The sequence below is a fragment of the Nipponia nippon genome, unplaced genomic scaffold (genome assembly GCF_047370975.1).
Source record: "Nipponia nippon isolate SJK-2023a ecotype South Korea unplaced genomic scaffold, ASM4737097v1 scaffold_27, whole genome shotgun sequence".
Lineage (NCBI taxonomy): Eukaryota > Metazoa > Chordata > Aves > Pelecaniformes > Threskiornithidae > Nipponia > Nipponia nippon.
Window position 1 is genome coordinate 5,266,350 of NW_028262344.1, and position 25,108 is coordinate 5,291,457.

A 25,108-nucleotide genomic window follows, 5' to 3' on the forward strand; every position below is an offset into this window, starting at 1 on the left:
TGTAGGTCCCTCCCAAAAATTAGATGGGTGCTTATTGCCAGCAAGCAACCCCATTGCAACAGCTCTCTTAACTAAACTTGTGTCAGTAATCGTACCGGCAAATCTCTGTAATAACATCTTACGCTTCACTTACGTCTTCCTTTGAGCAGCAGAAATAAGAGGTGTAACCCCAGTGAAATTTATCTGGATTTTCTGAAATATGGGGAGAGCAGAGGTGGAGCGCAGGCAGGGCTGGCGCAGAGCAAGGCAGGGCTGAGAGCTCGCCGAGGCGAGATGTGGGCACTTGCAGGAGGTGCCAGAGGGTGCATCCCTGGTGCATCCGAAGGTCCTGGCTCCCCGGTGCATCCTCACCCCATCTGGGAAGGCCTGTGTGATTTTGCTGGGGCCACACATGAAGGATTCCCATAGCAGGAAGCACCTGGTGGGCGTGCAAAGAGGCTGTTCTCCTGCCCAGCACCCTTTAAAATCTCTCTTCTTTCTCCTCCCTGCGGCTCAGCTCTCTCCAAGCAGCAGGACCATGCTGGAGGATGAGGATGGGCTGAGCGAGAGGGGGCTCAGCAGCTCGAGGAGGAGATACGACGATGAGGAAGGTGAGCAAAACCTCGGGGATGCCCCAAATGGCAGTGGGGTCTTCCCTGCTGGCTGATGCATCAGATCTCCCAGTGCTTGGCTCAGCACGTCCCACGCACAACATGGGAAAAGCTCCTGTGGGTGCTTTAAGCCTGGTGGGAAGAAGGCAAATACATCCCTGGCTTTTTTTTCACTCAGATCTATTCTCTAAAGCTTTTTTCCCCACCCCTCCTCCAGATTACCACTCTATCTACATCGGGGTGCCAGTGCCCCGGGGCTACCGGAGGAAACGGCGTCGGCGAAGATCTGCCTCCAGCCGGGACAGGACAAGCGAGAGCGAGCGGCACTACGAGCGCCAGGATCGCTCTGACACCGACGATGGTGGCCACGGCTGCTATGAAAGCGGCAACGACAACATCAGCAGGACCAGTGAGTCGCCCTCAGGCTTTCCGAAAAAGCAGGAGTGGTTTTGCAGCATCATTTAAGCCAGGATTAAATCACCCCCATGCACCTAGCCGTGTTGCTTGGGCCGGTGTTTGCATTTGGCACTGCTTTTCCCAACACTCTCCAGGTTTATTTTTCCCTGTGGATGTCTCTGAGAGCTGGGCACAGAGTGTGAAATGGGATTTGAGGCTTCTTAGGTGATGGGTGGGCCAAAAAGACGTTGTCTTTGCCCTTGGGAGGTTGCCAACGAGGAAATTGGGGTACAGCGGGGTCCCGGGGGTGCAGACAACCTGTAGGCATCACACCTTGTTCCCGACAGGCTTTTGCACAGGGCTTTGCCTGGTCTCATTAAATCTCCTTGGCAAAGATTAACATTTTGCACAGCAAAGTAGCTGTCAATCTCTTGGGATTTTTTCTTTTTCCACCCCCCCTATAGAAATTTGCATTGGGGTTTATGTTGAGCAGACCACGTCACGGCTCAGCAGAGCGGGCAGGGACTCGGCTTTGCTTTTCCCTACAGAGGGGAAAGTTTTCCAATTTTTTTTGCATGGGGAGAGGTTTTTTATTTGCTTTGCTCGCAGCTCCTTCACATGCCTTCGGTGGCGGCGCGAGCAGGACTACATCTCCTCCTTTCCACAGGCGGTAAATGCCACTGGGATATCACACTGGGTTGGTTTTGGGGGGAGGGCAAAGTCATTTTATGGAGGAAAAACACCCCAAAAAGCCTCAATTCTGCAGCAGCCCTGCTTTCCTCCAGGAAATCTCCCTCATTTGGATGTTTTTTCCTCCAAAAAATCTCTGCCCTGAGCTTGGAGGGGGTTTTCCCACCTTGCTCTGAGTGGGAAACAAAAAACCCTCCACAAAATAACCCCAAACCTTTGATTTCTGTCCTCCCACCTCTCCCTCCCTCCCCTTTCTCGCTCACTTCATCCCGCTGCCACCCAAAGTGCTCACCTCTCCTACACGCATCCCGTTTGATTTGGTAACTTCCCGTCATGAGAGCCGAAGGGAGAGGAAAGTGCTTTATATTCTCTATAATCTGCTCCTTAAGCCTTGGGAGTTTAACAAGCCTGAGTGGATAAAGGACGAAGTTTGGGGTTTTTTTTGTACTGTGCAGCAAAGGTTTGGTTTAGCTGGGAAGAAATGGGGGAAAAAATGGAAATTATTCCAGGTAGGTTATTTCCATTGCTCTTTGGTGTCAGTGGCGGGAGGAGTGGGAAGGGAAGAAAGGCTCCATTTTTTTTCGGCTTTGCTTTCTCCTTGTAAAAGCAACTTGGGAGCCTGCGTGGGGTTGGGTTGAGCGCTTGCCCAGCGCACCGAGCTCCAAAGCTCACCCCAAAAATATAGCAGAGGCGGGGGAACTTCCTGAGCAGCGGGAAAGCAGAAAAGATGATATTTGGAAGGAGAAAACCCCGGCATATCTGGGGATTTCTTGAACAGGACTGTAGCATCTAATCCCATGGGATGTGCACCTCAGTCTCCTCTTTTTTGGGGGGGAGGAGACCCTTCCGAGCCATGAAACCCCAGGGAAAGTCTGTCGCCTATTCAGAAGGCCCACGACGGCAGATGGTTAATGTGCCGGAGCCTTAAATAAGGCTTAGTCCCGCTGCCCAGCTGGATTGCAAACCCCAGGCGGCACCACGTTCCCCCGTCCCCCATTTTATCACCTTTTTTATTGTACCTAAAGCCAGAGCGGGGTTTTTGGTTTGGAAGAGCATCGCTAGGTGAGATTTTACTGCTGGATCAAAGTTGGGGTGTGAAGGGCTCTGTGCGCCTCAAATCAGTGCAGCTGGTGCATCCTGTCTGATTACCCACGGAAACATAGGCTCTTGTGTATGTAAAATTATCCTATATTATCACCAGCGTTAATGCTGAGCTAATTCTGTAGCTGTGGGCTCAATTTGGATCCACTGTGGCTGGTTTGGTGGAGGTTTGATGGGTATAAAGCAGGAATTGCAGCGGCGAGTGTTTTCCCATCGTAAAAGCTGCTTCAGGGAGGTATGGATCTGCTCTGAGCACCCGTTAAACTGTCTCCTGCAAGAAATAGGTGCCGATTTTGGGGTGGCTTTTTGGGTTTTGGCCAGTGTTGCTGCAGCAGTTTTGCGTTCCCTGGAGGTGCCAAACCCTAGACGCTGCTATTTAGTATATCCTCCCAAGCAAATACCTGCTGCTTCCTGAGATTAATTTAGGTGCTGGATCAAATTTCCAGGAGGAAAAAAAAAATCACCGAGAGCTGGGTTGTAAGCAGATGCCAGGCTGGGTCCTTTCCCAGGCACGAAAGGGTCCTCCAGGTGAATAAAACCCGTGAATTTTGGCTGCGCGGCAAAGCTCTGGCACTGTTGGTTTAGCAACTGGCTTTTTGTTTGGGTCAGCGAGCAGCGGGGCGCGAGATGGGTTTATTCCTTAAACTGGGTGAGAATGGGGAAAAAAGCTAAAAACCACCCCAAAACACTCTTTATGTACAAAATTTCCTTTATCTTTTGTGGTTTCCAGTGGTTAAAGTGTGTCACAGCCCCAACATCCAGAAACGAGTTGCTGGGGGAACCCTCCGGCAGGTCGAAGCAGGAGGGACCCGTTCTTAAGCACACAGCAGGGGGGAATTTGGATGGATTTGGGAGCAGCAACTACCAAGTTGAGGATTTGCAAAGCTCTAACCCCTCTGCCCTCCCTCCTGCAAAATTGTAAATCCCCCTTTTTTTACAAATGCAACTGGAGATCCCGCCCAAGATGGGTATTTCCAGCAAACTCCCTTTGCCGCCATCTGGATTGTTGCATTTACAGTGAATTTGGGGGTTTGAAGGAAATTTAAGGTTTGGCCTTCAGAGCAAAGCAGATGGCGTGAGGCCAAGGGGGGGTTGCCGGTATCGCACCGATTTCATCCCCTCTTACACGAACAGCACTTAGGCTTAAAGAGCCTGAAGCTTTCCAGGCATGTAGCCCAGCTCTAAAATTAACAGGAATATTAATAATCATAATAATGAAGCTTATGGAAGTGGAAGGAGGACTTGACAACAGGGCTTTAGTCCCGGTGGTGGGGCTTAAGGGGCTTAAGCGGTTAAGCAGGCTCAGTCTAGAGCGCAAGGGACATCCTATTCTTTCACAGCCGCTGCGACCTGGGTTTTGTCTGCTTTGGTTGGAGGACAGGGCAATATTTCTAGCTTTTCCTCTGCTCGCATACAGCAATTTAATTACTTGCTTTTTTGGGTACCCCATTACCTGACTTTCTTATTCCCAGGTTTGAGAACAGGAGGATTCTGCTAACAATGATATTTTCTGAGCTGAATTAACTCCTGCTGTATTAGGAGAGGGATAAGACCCAAGATTTTATTAAAAATACACCATTTTCACAGAGCCTGGTATAGGGCTGATTTTAACCTCTTGTTTGAATAATGGGGCAACTGGGGAGTGGTCCCATCTGTGCCATGTCCAGGTGGTACCCAGCTGTTTGATTCCTCCCTGCAGCCAAAATTATGAGGCTTTGCTAGGAAAGCATGCAAAGTTGGAGAGGGTTAAGAGAAAAGCCAGCCTGGCTTATTTTTGAGAGGAGAGGGCAGGTCCATCACCCTCCCATGGCTGCGGGGAATGCACCAAAGATGAAAAACCCTTTTCCCATCAGTCAGGAGGTTTGCAGGCAGGTGACGTGTTGCCGCTCCCCTTCCTGAAACACACCATGGGGAGCAGGAGGCAATAGGTGCCCTCCCCAGCCTGGCGGGTTATTTGCAGCAAGAAGCTGGATTTTTCCTGCAGAAATGGTAAATTTGTATTACTCCCCTCAAATGATACACATTCCCCTCAGGGATCCAGTGGGAAAATGTGTGCCAAACACTCATGCATCCTGATGCACAGTGCCGGCGACCATAAGGATGGGGATTCGGTTGCTGATGGCAGGCGGCTCTAACCTGACAAAAATAGGCTCCGTGGTAGGGAAAAATGTGGGATACTCCATGGAAACGGAGCACATAATGCTGCTGGAGGGGGAATTTGACTATATTGGGTGGCCACATTCCTTGATTCCCAGCCTGGACCTATATATTCCCCTCCTGGCTGCTAGACAGCCTCCGCTTATCCTTTCTACCAGCATCCTGTATCTCTTTGCACAGGGATTTTGGGACAGGATTACTTAGAGTTTCCCCACTCCTCGGTGTCTCTCACCTTAAACATTTTCCTCAAAACCTCCTTTTTTTACCCCAGGATCCTAAATAGCCCTACAGATACCTCTTTACCTCCTCCCCACCCCGGGCTGTCCGTAGGGGAATGGTGCAGGGTCAGCTTCATCTCTGGCCAATGGTAAACCTCCTTTTTTTGCTCCCCCGGCAGTGTCACCGGCTGCCGAACGCCTCCGCTACATCTTGGGGGAAGACGATGAGCCTCCCAACCCCACACTCTTCACAGAGATGGACACACTGCAGCACGACGGGGAGGAGATGGAGTGGAAAGAGTCGGCCAGGTGAGAGGAGGGAGATGCTTTGGGTTGAAAAATGTGTCAGGTAAAGATCCCCCCTTAAATGTCCCCAGGTGGAAACGGGTTCAGGGAATGAGCATCATTCTCAATGAGGTTAAAAAAGCCATGTCCGAATTAGGGAAATGCAGAAAACACAGCGTTTTCGGGGTCTTTGCACAGCAGCTGCAGCCTGCTGAGGAGGAGGAGGAAGAAGGGAGGAAGATTTCCGATTTTCTCCCACATCTCCCCAGGTTGGATCGACTGCAGAGCTGGGGCTTTTCCTATTCCCAGTTGCAGCATGAGAGCAAAGCCCTGCAGAAAGGGCTGGGGGTGTGTGAAAAAACATGCTGGGAAACTGGCAAATTAGAGCAGAGAGCTGGGAAATGGGAATAGGTGACATAAAGAACATTTTCCTAGGTCTATTTTCCCCCCACACTTTTGCTGACCAGGCCAAGAGTTAAACTTCTCCTACCTCCCAAGCAATAATAATAAAAACCCACCCACTACATCTTTAATAAAAGTATTAGAGGAGTTGCAAGTGGTGTTTGCTTTATTGAATTAGGAGTTTATCCAAGGGAAAAATCTCAAATCCAAGTGGGATTTTCTCTTCCTAGTCTCAGCTGTGTAAGGGCTAGTAGGGTTGGACGTTTTCTGGGGGGGCTTTGGGAAGGGAGTCAGGGATGCCGATGGCATCCCAAGCCCTTTCCTTTCAGTAGCACATGCAGGATTTCTGAGTCCAGGTGCGGGGGTTCACCCCAGGGATGGGGAAGAGAGCAGGATCAGGCCCTGCATGTGCTCATCCCTTCTCTTGGGCTGGTTATTGGCATCACTAAAAATTTGGAAATCTTTTAAGCATCCTCCTGATTGCCATCCCTGCTCAAAACACAGCAGTGCAGGGATGCTGTGGCTAAAATCCTTTATATTCCCGTGCCCAATTTTGCACAGGTCTGTATTTACTCATTGCTTCCCGCTCCCCAAAAAGCTCAGAAGGCAAAAAATCAGCACTTGCATTGGGATTTTCATCAGGGAGGGCCTGAGATGGAAGTTTCCAAATTCCCCCTGGGAGGATGGAGGTTTCTCAAGTCCCGGATTTCCGCTCTCCAGTGAGGAGCGGTTCAGCCTCTTTAGCCACAGGAGAGCAGCTCCTTGGTGGGAGCAGCGCTACCTGCCGCTAAATCCGCAATAAATGGAAATAAATGGAAATAAAGAAGCTGAGCACAGCAGGGAGATGGGGTTTTGCTGTAGCCTTGGTGAAAGCATCACAGGATGCTGGTCCCGGGGCAAAGGCGCTGCTGGAAACGTGCCTCAAGTCCCGCACACCACTCCAAGCTGCCGCCCCGTGTGCACGCTAACCCACTTTCGGCAGGAAAATGGGGCAAAAAAGAAATGAAAAGTGACCTAATCAGCTTTGAGCGAGCGCCGACGGGGCTTAGCGGGTGCTACGGTGGGAAGCTTGAATTTCCTCTCAATAAAAGCAGCGTTGTTTGAAGGACTGGAGAAGGGGTTTCTGTAAAGAAATCAGGGTGGGGAGCTTTGGAGTGATGGACACTAGGGCCAAATTTTATATTTTGGGTTGCTCTGGGGTTTTGTGCCCAACACAGACCATTCCTGGCACTCCCAGATAATATTTTGGAGCTTTTTTAATAGGGATACCCAGGATTTTCTCTTTGCAGCAGCATTTTAATGCATGCCCCTGCAACTGAAACAATCCCAGGCTCTCCCCACCCTTCCCCTGCAGCATTCAGGAGACATCAGCTATTTCCAAAAACCCTTCTTCTCCTACATCCTTTCCATCTGTGCCCTCTGCAGCAGCAGGAGCCCAAATCCCAGTTGTACCAGTTAAAAGTTGTAAGGTTAAGCCCTGCGAAGACTAATCCACAGAGCCTGCAAACCTCCTGTAAAGGAAAAGCAGCTTTCTTCCCCAAATCGACGTCTTGCTGAGAGCTGTCTGCCCTCCCCAGAGCCCAAATCCCGTTCCTGAGGGGCTGGGAGAAATAAGCCACCATTCCCAAATTTGCTCTGAAGTCTTTGGTTTGTAAAATTAAGGAAAAATAAGGAGGTGGAAGGGCTGATTTCCAAGGGCTTGCAAACCCTCTCTTCTCCCACAATGGGAATGAAGCACCCAGGTTGAAGTCTAAGCATTGCTAAGGAATTAAGAAGACATTTGCAATGCCCTGGGTTTTTGCTTTCCTGCGTGCACGGCTGGTCCATGCGGGTGCAGATCCTGGCTGAGGCAAGGTCAGCTCCATGGGAAAACCTCCCAAATCTCGCAGGAGCAATTTGAGGAGGGTGAAATCTGCAGGGTTGAGTTCAGTGGTGGAGCCGAGAGGTTTTGCTCCGCTCTGCAACCATGCAAGCAGCACTTCGTCTAATAATGTTACTTGATTTCTCCATTCCCATCCTGAATTACAAGCAAAAACTTTGCAGGATGAATTAATTCAGGCTTGCAAAGCCTCCTGCAGAAGGGAAACGCCACAGGAAAAGCAATTATCTTATTCTCCTCTCATACATCATCCCCGCTCCGTGCCTGTCCCCATGGCTGCCGCTGTCGTTTCAGGTGGATAAAGTTTGAAGAAAAGGTGGAAGAAGGTGGGGAGAGGTGGAGCAAGCCCCACGTGTCCACGTTGTCTTTGCACAGCCTGTTTGAGCTACGGACATGTCTACAGACGGGAACGGTGCTCCTGGACTTAGATGGCTACTCTTTGCCCCAAATTATAGGTAGGAGCTGGCGGGTACCAGTGGTTTCAGACGGATTTTTCCCCATGTCCTAAAGTTCTGGGAACAGATTTAAACACATTTACTTGCTACATGCAAATATAAACCAACTTGCATGGGAATAAGCAAAGACAGGAGTTGAGAGCCATCAGCTTGGTTCAATAAGTGTTGTTGTCTTGAGCTTTCTGGGAGGGTTTGCAGTGGGGTAACTCACACACCTCCCTCGTTTGATGCTTGCAGACAATGTCATTGAGAAGCAGATTGAGGACGGTCTGCTCAAGCCAGAGCTGCGGGAGAAGATAAGCTATGTGCTCCTCAGGAAGCACCGTCACCAAACCAAGAAGCCAATCCACCGGTCCTTGGCTGACATTGGAAAGTCTGTCTCCTCCAACACAAGTGAGTCCTTGGGGTCCAACCTGCACCTGGTTGCATCCTTGAGTCTTCGGTGAGCTAGCCTGGGGGGAGGAAGATCTCAGGGGAAGGAAAGGGGGAAACCCAACCATTTGTGTAACCCAACTATTTACTGCATTGAGAAAGACCCCCAAAAGCTCTGCCACTGGTGGCTTTAAGGGTGGGGTGTCATCGGGAGCCAGAAGCCAAGGAGATGTCTGCTGAGATGGACAACGGCATTGTGTGATGGACAACAGCATTGGCAGTCACTTGGCCAAGGGGCTTTCTGGCAGAGCAGCCTACAGACAAATCCAGTCTGCTCCACGGTTGAACCTGCCTATTTTTGAGCCACTATAAAAGGGGATTTGTTTGTTTTCATGCTGGATTATTTAATTAGGTTTAAACAGAGGTCATTTGGTGGAGCCCGGGATTTGCTGGGCTTCGGCTGCTCCTCCCTGGGTAGACAGAAACAGCAGCACCCAAGCTCAAAGTGCACATGGAAGAGGCCATCAATAAGCAATATTCCCAGCTCCTGGGCATCCCCAGGTTTCAAAGCAGCTATCACCCATGTCAGAGGACTAGATATTTGAGCTAACATTTGCCTAGAAGCCTTCAAAACAGAGCATGACTTGGAAATGTTGTGGTTAGTTCCTGTAGATAGGAAAAATAGGGGCATCTTTTGTGTTTCTAGTTCCTTGCTGACATGGTGGCATCGCTTTGAGTTTGCAAATAGGGACACCAAGGAAAAGATGGTCATTGGCAGGAGCAGAAGGGTCCCTCGCATTTCTTGTGCCAACGGCAACTGTGTGATATTGGAATAAATACCTCCGGCACATTAAATATAGAGTCATGCCCAGTGGGAATTTCATCATTGTTTTTAGCGGGTTTAACAAAAAAAGATGAAGATAGATGCTGTGGTTACAGCTGGTGTTTCAGAGAGATGTAGAGCAGCTCAACAAAACTGGTCCAGATGTCTTTTCCCAAGGAAAACACAGTTTTGGGAATTCAGGAGGATTTCTGGGAAAATGCTGGGCTTAACACAGAAAATGCGTGGGGGAAGTCTTTATATCTAAGTAATTCAGTTTAAATGTCTAAGATGAGAAATGGGACTCGTCACCAGTTTGGGGAGGAGAAACATTCACGTGAAACTTGGTGGTGGCCAACGTAAATATTTTGAAGTGTGAAATTCATGGCAAATTTCAAGTGTAGGTTTCTTTGGAGAATTAGGAGATTAAAAAGCCAAATAAAGTGTTGGGTCTTCCTAAGTAACATAAATTGCACTTCTGAATCCATTTATAGCCTCAAAGAGAGCATTGGTGGGGTGTGGGGTGGTGCAGGCTCCTTGCATGAAGCCTCTGCAGTGGGGAGACTTGGATTAAGGCAATTTATTCTTTGCTAATGGGAAAATTACTATGGGTGGGATAAAAGTGCAAATGAGAGTGGGAGGGAAAAGCAAATTGCTGGTGTATCAGCGCTGGAAGAGTCATGTCTGTGCCGAGCAGCTGATTTTCAGCCCAGCCTCTCACCTTCAGCATCACCCAATGGTTCTCCATGGCACCTGCATCTCCTCTAATGGCTCTTTTCCCCCAGCCCGCAGCCCCGTCCGGAGCCCGGCCGCCGGTGCCGCCTTCCACCGCTCCACTGAGGACCTGCGGATGCGGCAGAGCGCCAGCTACGGCCGCCTGCGTAAGCCGGGGAGGGCGGCGGGGGGGCTGAAATGGCCCTAAAGGAAGCAGGGAAAAAAAAAAAATCAAGTTGCAATATGAGAGCAGGCGATTGCAATTACAAAGGTATCCCACCACAGCCATAAATGAGGTGTGGTTTGTGTAACCACAGGGTGACTGATATCAGAAAAACTCATATTCTTGGGGTTTCATCCTATTGCACCCAGTTTGCAAGCCCAGCTATAATAAATAATTTTTTTTTTTTAATTTGCGCTGAAGTCCTCCCACCATGTTTTCTCCTTGCACGTGGGGCTGAAATTGGACTGTGTATCATGGGACAGTTTTCATAGAAACATAGACTCATAGAATGCTTTGGGATGGAAGGGACCTTTAAAGGTCATCTAGTCCAACCCCCCTGCAATTGGCAGGGACATCTACAACTAGATCAGGTTGCTCACAGCCCCATCCAGCCTGGCCTTGAATGTTTCCAAGGATGGGGCATCTACCACCTCTCTGGGCAACCCGTTCCAGTGTTTCACTACCCTCATTGTAAAAAATTTCTTCCTTATATCTAGTCTGAATCTCCCCTCTTTTAGTTTAAAACCATTCCCCCTTGTCCTATCACTATTGGCCCTGCTAAAAAGTCTGTCCCCATCTTTAGTATAAGCCTCCTTTAAGTACTGAAAGGCTGCAATAAGGTCTCCCCGCAGCCTTCTCTTCTCCAGGCTGAACCCCAGCTCTCTCAGCCTTTCCTCATAGCAGAGGTGCTCCATCCCTCTGATCGTTTTTGTGGCCTCTTCTGGACCCTCTCCAACAGGTCCATGTCCTTCCTGTACTGAGGACCCCAGAGCTGGACGCAGTACTCACCTTCTCTCTTATCCCCATCAGGTCACACGCAGAGTCGAAGCGTGAATGACATCTCGGATACACCGAGCACCGACCAGGTAATTGTCCCCAAAATCATTAGTGTGATGCTGTGGGGAGCATCTCTGACATGACCCACGATGGGGCAGGGGCTCTGTGGTCGTTAAGGTCCATGTGAGCCTTGTGCGGCTTTGCTTGGTCGATAACCACACAAATTCCTAATTAGGGAAATTAATACACGTATTGATCCCTGCTAACTCATGGGGAAGCTGTCCCAGAAATAATACCTGTGCTTGCAAGTTGAACGCAGAATTAGGAACATGCGAGGATGGTGATGTAGCTTGAGACCCTTAGGGTGGAGAAAAAAATCTTTAGGTAGGAAAGGAAAGGTGCTTGGAAGACTGCAGGGATCGTAAAAGAGCCTTTGCTTGGCTGGGTAAGGGCAGGTTGCAGGGAGTAAATCCCAACCAAGCATTTGGATCTGCAAACATGAATACAGCTCTCAAGATAACGGTCTGTAAATACAGAGGCAGGTTCTATTTTTCCCTCCATTTGCACCATGATGGACGTGGGTTTCTTAAAGCAAAGCTCAGCGGAGAGTCCTTTGGGGGTTTTCCCCACCCTGGTTTGCTTTGCATGGGAGAGCTGGGAAGGAGGTCCGGCTGCTCGGGTAGTTGGTGGGCAGATCTCTGCTTGGTGATGGGATGGATCAGCAGGGTTTTGTGCCATTCTTTTTCTGGATGTCCTGTCCCAGCCTGGCATTGAGGCTGTTTAGCTGGGAACGGTTGATGCATTATATGGGCTTTGCTTTGTTTCTGTTTGTGCGTGATTTCAGCATAAACCTAAGGGAAAACTAAATGCAACGCGGGTTTGTAGGGGTCAGTACAATATAACAGCTTGCTTTTCCCCAGGGATGTCCTTGCTGGACTTACCTGGGGTGAAGCAATTTAGGGGGAAGTGAAGGATGGAAATTCACGGGCGCCATGGGACAGGGATGCCACGATATCAGGGAGGCAGAAGGTTTCTAGGGCACCTTCCTAAATTAGAGCTGCAATAAAGCAAGCCAACTGCCCACTAACGAACCCCACATATCAGCCTCCAGCAGTGGTGTGCAGAGGGTTAATCCCAAAATATGCAAAGCATTTAGGTTTAATCGCCCTATTAGGCCCACTACAAAGGGACATTTTAAGTGTTACACGAAGCTTAGTGGTCACTGTTAACTCCTGCTCTTGCTTATTCCAAGCTGCATTGGAGAAGTTGCTTTATTATTATTATTTTTTTCCATTTGGGTTTAAAAGATTAGAAAGGGGAGAGCTTGCTGCCTGGCTCACATGCCTCCCCTCATGCTGGCATATAGATTATAATAACACCCTGCCTGGGTTGGTATTGAACCCTTTTAGACTAATAATGAAAGAGCTGCAGGGGAGAAGAGACCCAGGGAATAAATCCATGAACGAGGTTTCCTACTTCCATTATTTGTTCCTGCTCCGAGGATGAGATTGGGGGGAAATGAGCTACAAAAACATCCCCCGTGCACAGCGCCGAGCAGTGTTTCTGCATTATATAGGGTCTTGGGGAGCCCAGGACTGCAGGGCTGCGAATAGACTTGCAAAAATGCATGCTGGCTTGCTCCAGGATCCATATTTCTTGGCTCAGATTTTCTGCAGGAGGATTGCACGAGGTTTTCCTTGAGTAGACCCCAGTGCAGCAAAGCAGCAAAGCACCTTTTGCAAACCGCTCAGTTGCACATTGTATTAGGGAGCCCCAAGCATGTGGTTTCAAGTTAATCTCGGGCTTAGTGATGGTTTTGTGTAACAAAGAAATTCAGCTTTATGAATTCTTGCTGGTTTATTCTTGGATATGGCTCTTGAATCCCCACCTCCAGGAGTCCTGGGACCATCAGAGATGAAGAGGTTTGAACCTGCAGCTTCAGCTTTTGCGTTCAGGGTGTGGAAAAGAGGGGGGGAAAAGCCAAATTTCGGCAACTGCTTCCTTCCCCACTCTTGTCTTTCCAACAGCTGAAGAACAAGTTCATCAAGAAGATCCCCAAGGATGCAGAGGCCTCCAACGTGCTGGTGGGAGAAGTGGAGTTCCTGGAGAAGCCCTTCGTGGCTTTTGTGCGGCTCCTCCAAGCGACAATGCTGGGAGGGGTGACAGAGGTGCCTGTCCCCACCAGGTGAGTGCAATTCCTTCGAGTCCAAAGCACCGAGTGGTCTCACGACGTGGATGCCGGTGGTCCGAGGTTGCCAACACAGCGCCTTTCCCTTCCCAGGTTCCTCTTTATTCTCCTTGGTCCTGCGGGAAAAGCCAAATCCTACAACGAGATCGGCAGAGCCATTGCAACTCTCATGGTGGATGATGTGAGTAGATGCAACACATGGCCCTTGCCAGGAAGCCCCTTGTTCAGAGCCAAGAAAAAAAAGCAATTTTCATCCTATCACCCAAATGAATGAGCTTTAAAATCCCATAACGATGTGGGATATGTGCATGCTGGACTCCATTCCCAGGTTGACACCTCTCCTCTCTTGACCCCCAGCTCTTCAGCGATGTTGCCTACAAAGCCCGGGATAGAGAAGACCTGATCGCTGGCATAGATGAGTTTCTGGATGAAGTCATTGTCCTGCCGCCTGGCGAGTGGGACCCCAACATTAGGATTGAGCCACCCAAAAAAGTGCCCTCAGCTGATAAGAGGTAGGTGGGAGACGTGGGGCTGGTCCCAGCACTGGGGCCATCCCCATCTCTCCTGTTTTGGAGATGTTGGAGGAGGACAGCAGCTTTGCTTGCCTTCATCCCTAGAAATAATCTCTGCAAATTTTCCAGAAATGCTGCTTTTTCAGCAGTTTTTGCACCCAGAATAGCTCAGAGTCATTTCCACTCTGCAAAATCTGCATTACCCCCCTGGGCTGAGCAAATCTCGCTCTTGACCTTTCCACATTTGCCCCAAAACCCAAGCTCTAGTGCAAGCAGAGAGCTACACCATGGCGTTCGTCATGGTCCTTGCATCAGGACCAGCTTGGTAGGGCAGGCGCCATGGTTGACACCGGTGACTCTCTCCTGCAGGAAATCAGTTTTCTCACTGAATGAAGTGGGGCAGATGAACGGCATGGCCGGTGGGGCAGGCGCCAGGGGCGGTGGAGGAGGCAGCGACGATGGCGAGATGCCTGAAGTTCACGAAATTGGGGAAGAGCTCGCATGGACTGGCAGGTGAGCAACCACCCCACCAACCAAAAAACTTCGGAAGGTGCCAGCACCCATCAGCATCTCCTGCTGGCTCACCCCGTGGTCTCCTGGGGCATGGAGGGTGAAATCCTTTTGGGCACAGGCTTTTGTGCAGCACCGTATCTATTCTGTTGGAAGGCACATGCATTTGGGCTTTGGTGGTGTCTCCCCAGGTTTTGCGGTGGCCTCTATTTGGATATCAAGAGGAAGCTGCCCTGGTTCCCGAGTGACTTCTATGAAGGCTTTCATATCCAGTCCATCTCTGCCATCTTGTTCATCTACCTGGGCTGCATCACCAACGCCATCACGTTCGGGGGCTTGCTTGGGGATGCTACGGAAAACTATCAGGTTGAGTCCAAGGAGGGGGGTCACTTTGGCTTGGGGACAGCAAGCAGGGATGGGATGAGACGGGATGGGTTTTAACCCCCCTTGTGCCATGCCAAGCTTTAATACTGAGGATGGAGATTCATTGCCAAGCAGCACTGGCAGTCCTGAAATACCTGCAGGATGGGAAAACCCATCTCAATGGCAATGCCAGGAGCAAGGGGACATGGTCCCAACCATCCTATATGGGTCCAAGCAGAGGTCCTTAATTCCCATCTCCATCCAGGGTGTGGCACAGCATCACCATAACACTGGATTTGATCCATCCCCAGGGCGTCATGGAGAGCTTCCTCGGCACGGCGATGGCAGGCTCCATGTTTTGCCTCTTCGCTGGGCAGCCGCTCATCATCCTCAGCAGCACCGGCCCCATCCTAATCTTCGAGAAGCTGCTCTTCGACTTCAGCAAGTAGGTGCTGGGGGAACCAAGACCCATCCGTACCAGGGTGGGAGCTGTCCTCCAGCCCACGGCGTGCTCTTATGGGGCTGCTCTCACCTTGTCCCTGCTTTCAGAGGCAACGGCATTGACTACATGGAGTTTCGCCTCTGGATCGGCTTGCACTCTGCCCTACAGTGCCTTATCCTGGTGGCCATCGACGCCAGCTTCATTATAAAGTACATCACCCGCTTCACGGAGGAAGGCTTCTCCACCCTCATCAGTTTCATCTTTATCTATGACGCCATCAAGAAGATGATTGGAGCTTTTAAGTACTACCCCATCAATTCAGACTTCAAGCCGGACTATGTGACCATGTACAAGTGCGAGTGCATCGCTCCCGACCCAGGTGAGTACACATCTTTTTCGGCGCCAGACGGGGAAGATGAAGGGGATGGGGGGTCCTGCCATGGATAAATCCCACTGGATCATTGGCTGAGGACATGGAAAGAGGCAGCTACCCAGTCAGTGTGGGGTGGAGAGACCTCGTCCTTCTCCTCTGAGGGTGATTTTGGGCAAGATGGAAGTACAGCCTTGTCCCCCACGGATGAGCGTGTCGGTGCTTTCCAGGACACGGCGAACAGTGCTGGAGAGCCGGGGCCTTAGCCTCAGCAGCCAGACCTGGATGGATAAAAAGGAAATATGGGGAAAAAAAAGACATTTTAGATTATTAATTCCAGCCTGCTGCCGATGGAAACTTCTCTAGAAAATACACCAGAAGGGTTTTGTCCTCTACAGTGTCCAGGACACTCTGGGATGCCCCAGTTGGGTGTGGAAACCTCTTTGGGTTTTTTTTGGTTTTTTTTTTTCTCCTCTTTCTTACTCCTTTTCAAAAAAGAGAGGCCATTGGTCTCTGAGCAGACGGTCTTTTGATGTCTCCCCTGGTTTTGCTCTTGGATAGACGTACCCAACGATCCCCAGTCCTAATCATGCAGCTTAGATGCTCCTGCAGCCACCTAGAAGGGAGCAGAGATCTTCAGTTTGGGCTAATGCCAGTGACCGCCTGCTCTCAGATGGGCTGAATTTATTTAAAAAGTCTAAATGCTAACAATTTTGGGGAGTATCAGCTGCAGATAGAGGAGGCAGAGAGGTGTGATGGTGAAGCTCTCCCCAGAAATACAAGCATCCAAGACCTGCCATGCAAATGTATTCCTAATAAGTCTGTCGTTGCAAGAAGAGATCTTACCTGCCACGATGGAAATAACATTTATTGGGTTTAATTTTGTATTTTTCCTCAATTTGTGTTTATCAACCACCTGCCGAGTGACCCGATCCTGTTGGATTTTGAAAGCCCTGCGTGCAGTGGGGAGCACCCACAAGCGGCACAATCCTTTCCAAACCAAAACCCTCCCAAATTTGACCTGCAGGAAAGCGAAGCCTGATGCCCAACGCAAGCCCCGGGGGGCTGAAATATCCCAAACAGGACCATGACCACCTCCATCCACCCGTGTGTGCAGGCATTTTCCCGGCAGCACCTGCTGCTGCGGCTTAATGCAGGAAGAAGGCGAAGACTTTAGCCTCCAGGGAGGTCTCCCCCTTTTCCAAGCCCCTGTCCCAAGCAAACCCTGGGCAGCCAAGAGGCATTTGCACCCCAAAAACCTTAAGCCTCTTTGCAACCCAGCCCCATTCCTTGCCCTCGCTGCCCCGGGCACCCAAGGCAGTGGTGTCTGTGTTGGATTTACCATTCCTCTAGATATTGAGAAATTATGTTTATTCCTCCCTACATCCTTTTTTTTAATCTTTTTTTTTATTAGTTCTGATTTTTGATTATTATAACTGATTTGTACCATATTTGTCTCTGCTGCACACATCAATTTGGGCTGATTTCAATCTCAAGTGAGTATCGCCTTCTAAATATTAAAACTATTTTAATATTTGATACTCTTCCCCCATGGGGGTTTTGTTGTTATTTTTTTCCATGTATTTTCCTTTTCTTTCTGCTCTGATAAAAGGGTTTATGTAGAGCCCTTAGGGATCCTCTCTTAAAATACCATCAGTGGTATGCTACCCTTTAAGTTGTAGAAATCACAAATAAGGCTGGTTTCTGGAAAAAAATAAAAGGTTATGGAGGAAAAATAGTAAAAATAATGTTTTTAATACTGGGTTTGCCAGCGCCATTTCTGGGAGACCTGTTTTGGCAGCCCTCGGGATCTCTGCTTCTAACCCAGCAATCGCTTCTCCTTCATTAATCCTCGATGCTGGGGATGGAGGCGGCAGGTTGGGGCAGCTGAAATTCCCACTTGGCACAGAAAGAGGATGCACCGGAGGGAAGAGGGGGGGCAGAGCGGTCCTGGACCCCGCTTAGGGCCACCCATAAAGAACGTGGGTGCTCCTGAAGCCGCGGAGCTGCATCGCGCGAAGAGCTGAGCAGAGCTGCTTTTTGCACTGGAGGAGAAGATGCCAGGGGCTAGAAAGGATGTTTTTTGTTTTTTTTGCAGTGAGACACCAAAACACCCCTAAACTATAAAAAAAAAAAAGAAAAACAACAAAAAGCAACCCCCAAAAAAGCAATTTGGGCATGATTGGGTGCTGCCTCTCCAAAAATAACAGGCTGCTTTTTCAATCTTCTACCCCTGTGGTTTTAATACACGGGTGTCGGGGTGCTCGACCCCACTGCTGGCTTCCCCGGGAGGCTCCTAAAAATTCTAGGAGCTGGGAAGCTCCTGAAAATACCTCCCCATGCTCTCCAGCAGCACGCAGGATTAATAAGGGAGAAGTCTCTGCAGGGTTAGAAATGGGCGGTTTTCTCCCCAAATCCTGGTCCACCCTCGGGATGCTGATCCCCACACGGCTCTCAGAGGATGTGCTCGACCCTGCGTTTGCTTTTACGCTGGCCGGGCTCAGCTGTGCCTCTCCGGGTGAAGCCCGTCTGCTTTTAATACCAAAACCTCAATATTAGCCACAAACCTCAATAACAAACTCCTTTCCCACAGCCAACGCGACCTTGTTCGATGCTTCAGCTCCAGTGGCACCAAACACCACTAACGTTTCTCTGGTAAGCCGGTTTGCTCATCCTGATGGGAAATTTGGGACAAGGGAGGGCAAATCCCAGGGACTTTTGCATCCAGGGAGTGATGTGCACCGACTCAGAGCGAGGGAAACATGGGATTTGCACTGATTTGGGTTCATGGTTGGGCTCAGTGGCACCAAATCCACACTTTTTTTGCCCAAATTAATAGCAGCTCCGGGGTTTTCCCATAGTTATGGAGCTCCCGGTGGCAGCAGCCCTGGGAAATACCCCTTTGCTTGCATGCTGCAATTACTTAAACTGCTAATTTTGCTTTTTTTGGTGAGGAAATACCCCTTTCCTTGCACACTGCAGTTGCTAAAAATACTAATTTTGCATTTTTTGACCAGGAAATACCCCTTTCCTTGCATGCTGCAATTGCTAAAAATGCTAATTTTGCTTTTTTGGCTGGGAAATACCATTTTTCTTGCATGCTGCAATTGTTAAAAGGCTAATTTTGCTTTTTTTTGGGGGGGGGGGGTTCTCCCCAGTACAATGCTATTAACCTAACAGCTCTGGACTGGACTCAGCTGAGTAAGAAGGAGTGTCTCAAATACGGCGGCAGCTTAGTGGGGAAATCCTGTAAATTCGTGCCTGACCTGGCCCTTATGTCCTTCATCCTCTTCTTTGGGACCTACTCCATGACCTTGACCCTGAAAAAATTCAAATTCAGCCGCTATTTCCCCACCAAGGTAAGGAAAGCACTGGGTTTTACCCTCCTCTTTTCCAAAAGGTAGGAAAAACAGGAGCTGTCGGTCTCTTTTCTAGATCCAAAGAGCTCCAGGAAAATAAATCTATATTTCCAGATGTTGGTAGCAATTAGGAGAATCCTCCCCAAGCTTTTAGCCGCTGATTTGGCTCTTGCATGCTGAATAACCCATTGCTTTGTGATGCAAAGGGGAAAAAAAATCTGCATTTTGTAGTTTATAACCATGTTACCTGTGGGTGAGCAGAGCTGGAAAGCCCCAGGGAAGGATGCTGAAGTGGGAGCAAACCTCTCCATCCCATTAATTGCCCTTTCCACCTCCATTTCCTCATCTTGCCTCCAGGTCAGGGCTTTCATTGCTGATTTTTCCAATGTCTTCTCCATCCTGATCTTCTGCGGAGTGGATGCCTGTTTTGGCCTGGACACCCCTAAGCTCCATATCCCCAGTATCATCAAGGTTCAGCCGTACTGAGGGAGGACCCCCACTTCTCCGCCCACGCTCTCTTTCCAGCTCCTCACCAGTTTTTGGGGAAAATCACAGCTCCTGCAGTGTCCGGGCACCTTCTTAAAAGATACTTTGTCTTTTCTGGGAGAATATTCTAATTATGTGACTTTTTTCCTTCCTTTTTTTGTTGTTTTTTTCCCCCCTTTTCTTTTTTCTCGCTCCTGGAAGCTGCGTAAACTTATTAGTGATTTCTCTATCTTTATGTCCATACTAATGTTTGTGGGGCTGGATGTGCTTTTTGGACTCAACACCCCAAAGCTCCAAGTGCCTACTGATTTTAAGGTAAAAAAAAACCCCAAACAATAAAAACCCTTTCTGGAAGCGTTGCCAAAAATTTCTCTTCCCCCCATCCAGGGTATCGCTCTCGGTGACATGGGGAGTCCCAATAAGCATCTGGGGAAAATTTGGGGCTGAGGCATGTGGGTGCTGGGGGTGGTTTGGGTACCAATGCGTGGTGGTGGGATTCAGGGATGGATGTGGGATAGGATGATGCTTAGAGGAAATGGGGTTCAGAGGTGATGTGGGGCTTCCCAAAATGTCAGCATTTGGGGTTTTTTTCCCCATCTCTGACCCGTGCCCAGGCTCGGCTGCAGTGTCCAAACCCCCTCTCTTCCTCCCCAGCCCACCCGTGTGGACCGAGGGTGGTTCGTGTTTCCCTTTGGGAAGAACCCATGGTGGGTTTACCTGGCAAGTGCCCTGCCTGCCCTCCTCGTCACCATCCTCATCTTCATGGACCAGCAGATCACAGCCGTCATCGTCAACAGGAAGGAGCACAAGCTGCGGGTGAGCCGGGACTTATCCCATGCTCGGAGGCACAGCATCGCGTTGGGTACCACCTGCATCTCTGCGAGCACCCACTTTTGGGGTGCAGATCGGGTGCTGCTGCAACACACAGGGGGGTTTGCCCAAGCTCGGCACGTTGTGCAAAGCAGGGGCTCGCCCTTTTCTTTGCAAGCTGTATTTTTGGGGTGACAAAGCCTCCAGGGTGTTAAATTCACCCGATGCTGTGGGTAGCGTGGTGCAGCAGGGTGATGCGGGGTGCGCTGCGGCACTGCAGGGTGCAGCAAGGTGATGCAGGGTGCACTGTGGGGGATGCAGGGTGCAGTGTGGCAATGTGGGGTGCATCAGGGTGAGGCAGTGTGCATGAGAGCAATGCAGGGTGCTTCAGGGGGATGCAGGGTGCACCACGGCAATGCAGGGTGCACTATGGCAACGATGTGGAGTGCATCAGCGCAATGTGGGGTGCGCTGCAGCAGTGATGGGTGATGCAGGGTGCATTGTGGGGGATGCAGAGCGTACCATAGCAAAGTGGGGTGCATCAGGGTGATGTGAGGTGCTTCAGGATGATGTGGGGTGATGCATGGTATATCATGGCGAAGTGGGGTTCACCACGGTGATGCAGGGTGCTTTGGGGTGATGCGGGGTGCACCAGGGCAGTGCAGGGTGCACCACAGCAATGATGGGTGTACCACAGTGACGCAGGGTGCACCATAGCTATGTGGGATGCATGAAGGTGATGCAGGGTGCTTCAGGGCGATGCAGGATGCACCATGGCAGCGTGGGATGCTTCAGGGGGTGCATTGGGGGGTTGCAGGGTGCGTTCTGGGATAAACTCTGCCTTGCTGGGCTCTGGGTTGAATACAGGAACAGCTTCATGAACTGTGTTGCCCCCCCGACCCTCCTGGGTGCTGTGTTGCAGAAAGCAGCAGGCTACCACCTGGACCTGTTCTGGGTGGGCATCCTCATGGCCGTCTGCTCCTTCATGGGGCTGCCCTGGTACGTGGCGGCCACTGTCATCTCCATCGCCCACATCGACAGCTTGAAGATGGAGACAGAGACCAGCGCCCCAGGGGAGCAGCCCCAATTCCTGGGCGTCAGGTGAGGAAGGCTCGGCCACGCTTTACCTCAGGGTGGGGAATACAGACACAGCAGCGTGTGCAGCCAGCACGGCCTCATCCTGCTTGTCTCGCTGTTCCAGGGAGCAGAGAGTGACGGGCATCATCGTCTTCGTGCTGACAGGGATTTCCGTCTTCCTGGCCCCTATCCTGAAGGTAAAAAATTCCCATTCCCCCGTCCCTGCTCCCTCCCTGCAGATATTTGGGGACTTGGGAAGAAAAAGCTGGATTTCTCCCCCTCCATGGCCCCCAGTGTTGGTCCCTGTCCCCAGGAATGAGCTGCCACCTTCCTTGGGGTAAGCGCTGTGTTTTTTCCATGTCCCCAGTATATCCCCATGCCGGTGCTGTATGGCGTCTTTCTGTACATGGGCGTCGCATCGCTGAACGGCATCCAGGTAAGAGCTCCTCCTCCTCCTTTTCCTCTTCCTCCTCCTTAGTGGCCATGAAGGGGTCCTACACCAGGGCAAAAAGGGGGATTTTGACCCCAAAATTTGTATGCATCCAACATTTCCAGCTGCATGGGCCAGCAGATATCTAAAACCCTCTGAGAAACATCAAAAAGCCCCAAATTCCCGATTTTGGGGACTAAAAGAGGGTATATCTGGGCAGCCTGGGAGCCTGGGGAATGGGGCCAAGGGCTAACACCAGCTTTTGTCCCACCGCAGTTTTGGGACCGCTGCAAGCTCTTCCTCATGCCGGCCAAGCACCAACCCGACTACGTCTTCCTCCGGCACGTGCCATTGCGCCGCATCCACCTCTTCACACTGGTGCAGATTGTCTGCCTGGCTGTCCTCTGGATCCTCAAATCCACCGTGGCCGCCATCATCTTCCCCGTCATGGTAAGGCCACCCCCCGGGCTGCTATTGCAGCCTCGTTTAGAAGATATTTTTTGAGATTTAAGGAAATTTTGGCTTGGTCCCATGGTTGTCCCCAGGTCTTGGGATGAGAGATGCTCTTGCAGATCCCACTCTTGCATCTCTCCCCTCCTAGATTTTAGCCCTGATCCTGGTGAGGCGGCTGCTGGATTTTGTCTTCTCCCAACATGACCTGGCCTGGATTGACAACATCATCCCTGAGAAGGAGAAGAAGAAGGAGGATGACAAGAAGAAGAAGAAAAAAGGCAACAAAGGAGATAGCAGCAGCGATGAGGAGGTGGGTGCAGGGGGTGGGGGCTCCCATGGATGGCGGGGGAATCCTGGACTGGCTAGGGAGGGAAAGGTCCCACCGAAACCTCCAGGTCATGGGTTTGGGATGAAGGTCTTTGATTCGTGGAGGGGTTTCACTGTGTATATAGGACTGGCTGATTGAGGGGCTTTAAGTGATGCTTAGGGGCTGGCTGCAGGCTCCAGGGGATGCTCAAAGTGTCCAGAAAGCTGGAAAATCGTGGCAAAAATGAAATCCTTAGGGAAAAGAGCCAAAATCCCATGGCTAAGTGTACGGCACCCATCATACGGTGGCAAAGCATCATCAACCCATGCAACCCCTTGCTGCAGACCCTTCTTTGATAGAACGAGAGGAAACGGCCTCAAGCTGCGCCAGGGGAGGTTTAGGTTGGATATTAGGAAAAACTTCTTCACCAAAAGGGTGGTCAGGCATTGGAACAGGCTGCCCAGGGAAGTGGTTGAGTCCCCATGCCTGGAGGTATTTAAAGAACGGATAGATACGGTGCTTGAAGACATGGTATAGATGGACTTGGCAGTGATAGGTTAATGGTTGGACTCGATGATCTTAAGGGTCTTTTCCAACCTTAACGATCCTATGATTCTATGATTCTCCAGGCAGAAGGGCTGAGAGTTTATTTGGGAAGAGGAAGGCAAAGACGCTTCTTCCTCTTTGTGCACCCACCTCCGGAGGTTTTGGGTCCCTTTGGGTGCTCCGGGTGGTCTCAGAGTCCACCTAGGTGCTGCCTTCACCAAATTTACCCACTTTCTTCCCCAGTTCCCACCTCCCTCAGTCATTAAGATCCCCATGGAGCCCCTGCCATCGCAGCTCCGAAATGGGGCTCCCCATTGCCTCAGCCGTAAGTAAAGAGCTCAGGAGGTTCTCGTATTCCCTACCGCTTCCTAACCCCCCTGCAATGGGATCCGCTTGGCCACCGATGGCACTAACCCTGCTAAAAGACGCAGCCTGGATCCGAGCTGCCAAAGTGGGGAGGAGGGTTTGCTGTATTTAAAGCAGGTTTGAGAGGATGCAGCAGGCTCAGTGCTGCTAATAATTTTGTATTCCAGGTGGCTGGGAAGCCAGGACTCTCCTGGGTCTCCCCCCGAGCTGCTGATGATGGAGATTTTAAAAAAATATATATATTTGGGAAGGTTTTGAGCCCCCAAAAGTGGGGGATGCAAAGCTTGTGGTGGTGGTATCCTGGCTGCAAAAAAAAGCAGATGTGTTCAATTTGGCTCAACCTTCTGCCTGAAACATATGTGAGCTGGTGCAAAGCCAGCCATGACCAAAAAAAATTCAGAATAAATCTGGGGGAGTTTATTCCAGGTTGGCACCAGGTTGCATCATGATGCCAGCAAGTTTTAACATGATAATTCATTGACTGTCCTCAAGCTGCTGCTAGCAAGGGCTGGTGGGGCCTTTCTCTTTCTCTGATCACCCCAAAAATCAACATTTCTTGGGAGCTTTTATCCTCCTCCCACTGTCCGGAGGATGCTAGACCCAGTAGCAGGTTGGAGGTGGGGGATGAATGGTTTTCTGGGGGCTCCTTCCTCACCCGGGAAATGTTTCACCTCTGTGTCCCCCCAGGAAAGAGGTCCTCCACCTGGAGCTTTGCATTCTGATTCCTCCCCAAATGGTTCAGACCTGGATCGCAGGTAGACGACACTGAACAGGCTCCCCTACCCACTCCCCCATCCCCAGGGGACCCGCACCTGCTGTGGGAAACATTTTCAGGGTCACTGGTCGATGCTCCCGGTTGAGCATCGCTTGCTCGAGCCAGTTGCCATCATCCTCGGGCATTTCTGAAATATCTGAGTATATTTTCGCAGCATCCCTCTGTATTTTGGGTGCTTTTGTTTGCTGGTGCTCACTATTGGGTTGTTGGGAGCGGGGCTGCATGGGATGATGCATCCCAAGCCTGGCACGAGAGGGTTTATAGCAATAAAAATGCCTCTGGGTAACAGCCACAGGGATTTTTAGGATTGGGATGTACATCTGAATCCTGAAAGCTTGGGATTATTGTCCACCTGCAGCTGCGAATTCTGCAGATTGTCCATATTAACAGCAAAAATACCATATTTTTATAAATTTTTACTGGTGGTAGCTTCATCTGGAGCCCTTTGCTGGGGGTGCTGGGGTGGTTTTAGGGTGTCGGTACCCATGCCCTGGTGCTCAATTCCCTGTCTCCTCCTCCTCAGTATTATGCTTCACCTGAAGATTTCGTGCCCATCATCTCCCGCATTTAACTACTCCCAAAACCCTATCTGCGCCGTGCCCCAGGTGAAGATAGAGATGGAGTCGGACTACGAGGATACCGACAATGAAAAACCACCTCGGGACATGGGCAGTGAGACCACGCTATAGTCCTGCACAGTGCTTCCTCTGCGATTTATATATATATATAGATATTTATATATTTATATATATATATATAAAGCAAATTGGGCTTATTTTTCTATGTGAGACAGAGGAGACTGGTGGCCCCCGGGGTCTGTTGCTCCGGTAGTTTTTAGCATCATGAGTTAAACGTGTTGTTGAATTTTCTCCCTTTCTGCCGGGTGAAGGCGTCGCCGCTGGTGGCGAAATGGGGCTGAAAAGGTGGAATTGGCAATTTTGGCCTCCGCGCGCCCCAGAGCCACTGCTGGGCTGGAGAAGCTGAAGGTGGCTGGGGCTGTGGGAGCAGCTGGGATGCTGATGGGGAAGGGGACTG

The 25,108-nt window shown here is 50.3% G+C and overlaps 1 protein-coding gene across 2 annotated transcripts; it reads left to right on the forward strand.

The window, feature by feature from the left end:
• Positions 1 to 517: 517 nt before the first annotated feature.
• Positions 518 to 24,762, forward strand: SLC4A5 (solute carrier family 4 member 5). 2 transcript variants are annotated; one of them, XM_087762684.1, is made up of 25 exons: positions 518 to 590; positions 808 to 999; positions 5,332 to 5,461; positions 8,013 to 8,173; positions 8,411 to 8,566; positions 10,151 to 10,246; positions 11,113 to 11,168; positions 13,107 to 13,264; positions 13,361 to 13,448; positions 13,625 to 13,779; positions 14,149 to 14,292; positions 14,481 to 14,655; positions 14,964 to 15,097; positions 15,202 to 15,473; positions 18,058 to 18,119; positions 18,623 to 18,823; positions 19,181 to 19,294; positions 19,964 to 20,125; positions 21,042 to 21,220; positions 21,321 to 21,393; positions 21,564 to 21,632; positions 21,903 to 22,076; positions 22,228 to 22,389; positions 23,986 to 24,053; positions 24,597 to 24,762. In XM_087762684.1, exons 1-25 carry the CDS (start codon positions 518 to 520, stop codon positions 24,760 to 24,762), a joined length of 3,420 nt encoding a protein of 1,139 aa, XP_087618810.1. The 2 variants fall into 2 exon arrangements, with proteins under 2 accessions (XP_087618810.1, XP_087618809.1); XM_087762683.1 differs by lacking the exon at positions 19,181 to 19,294 and adding an exon at positions 19,511 to 19,624.
• The last annotated feature ends 346 nt before the right edge of the window (positions 24,763 to 25,108 follow it).

Excerpts from the sequence above, each read along its gene's own strand:
- SLC4A5 (XM_087762684.1), top strand. The coding sequence starts at position 518 with ATGCTGGAGGATGAGGATGGGCTGAGCGAGAGGGGGCTCAGCAGCTCG. Across the intron at positions 8,567-10,150 it reads GTCTGTCTCCTCCAACACAA|CCCGCAGCCCCGTCCGGAGC; the intron begins GTGAGTCCTTGG and ends CTTTTCCCCCAG. Across the intron at positions 13,449-13,624 it reads CAACTCTCATGGTGGATGAT|CTCTTCAGCGATGTTGCCTA; the intron begins GTGAGTAGATGC and ends CTTGACCCCCAG.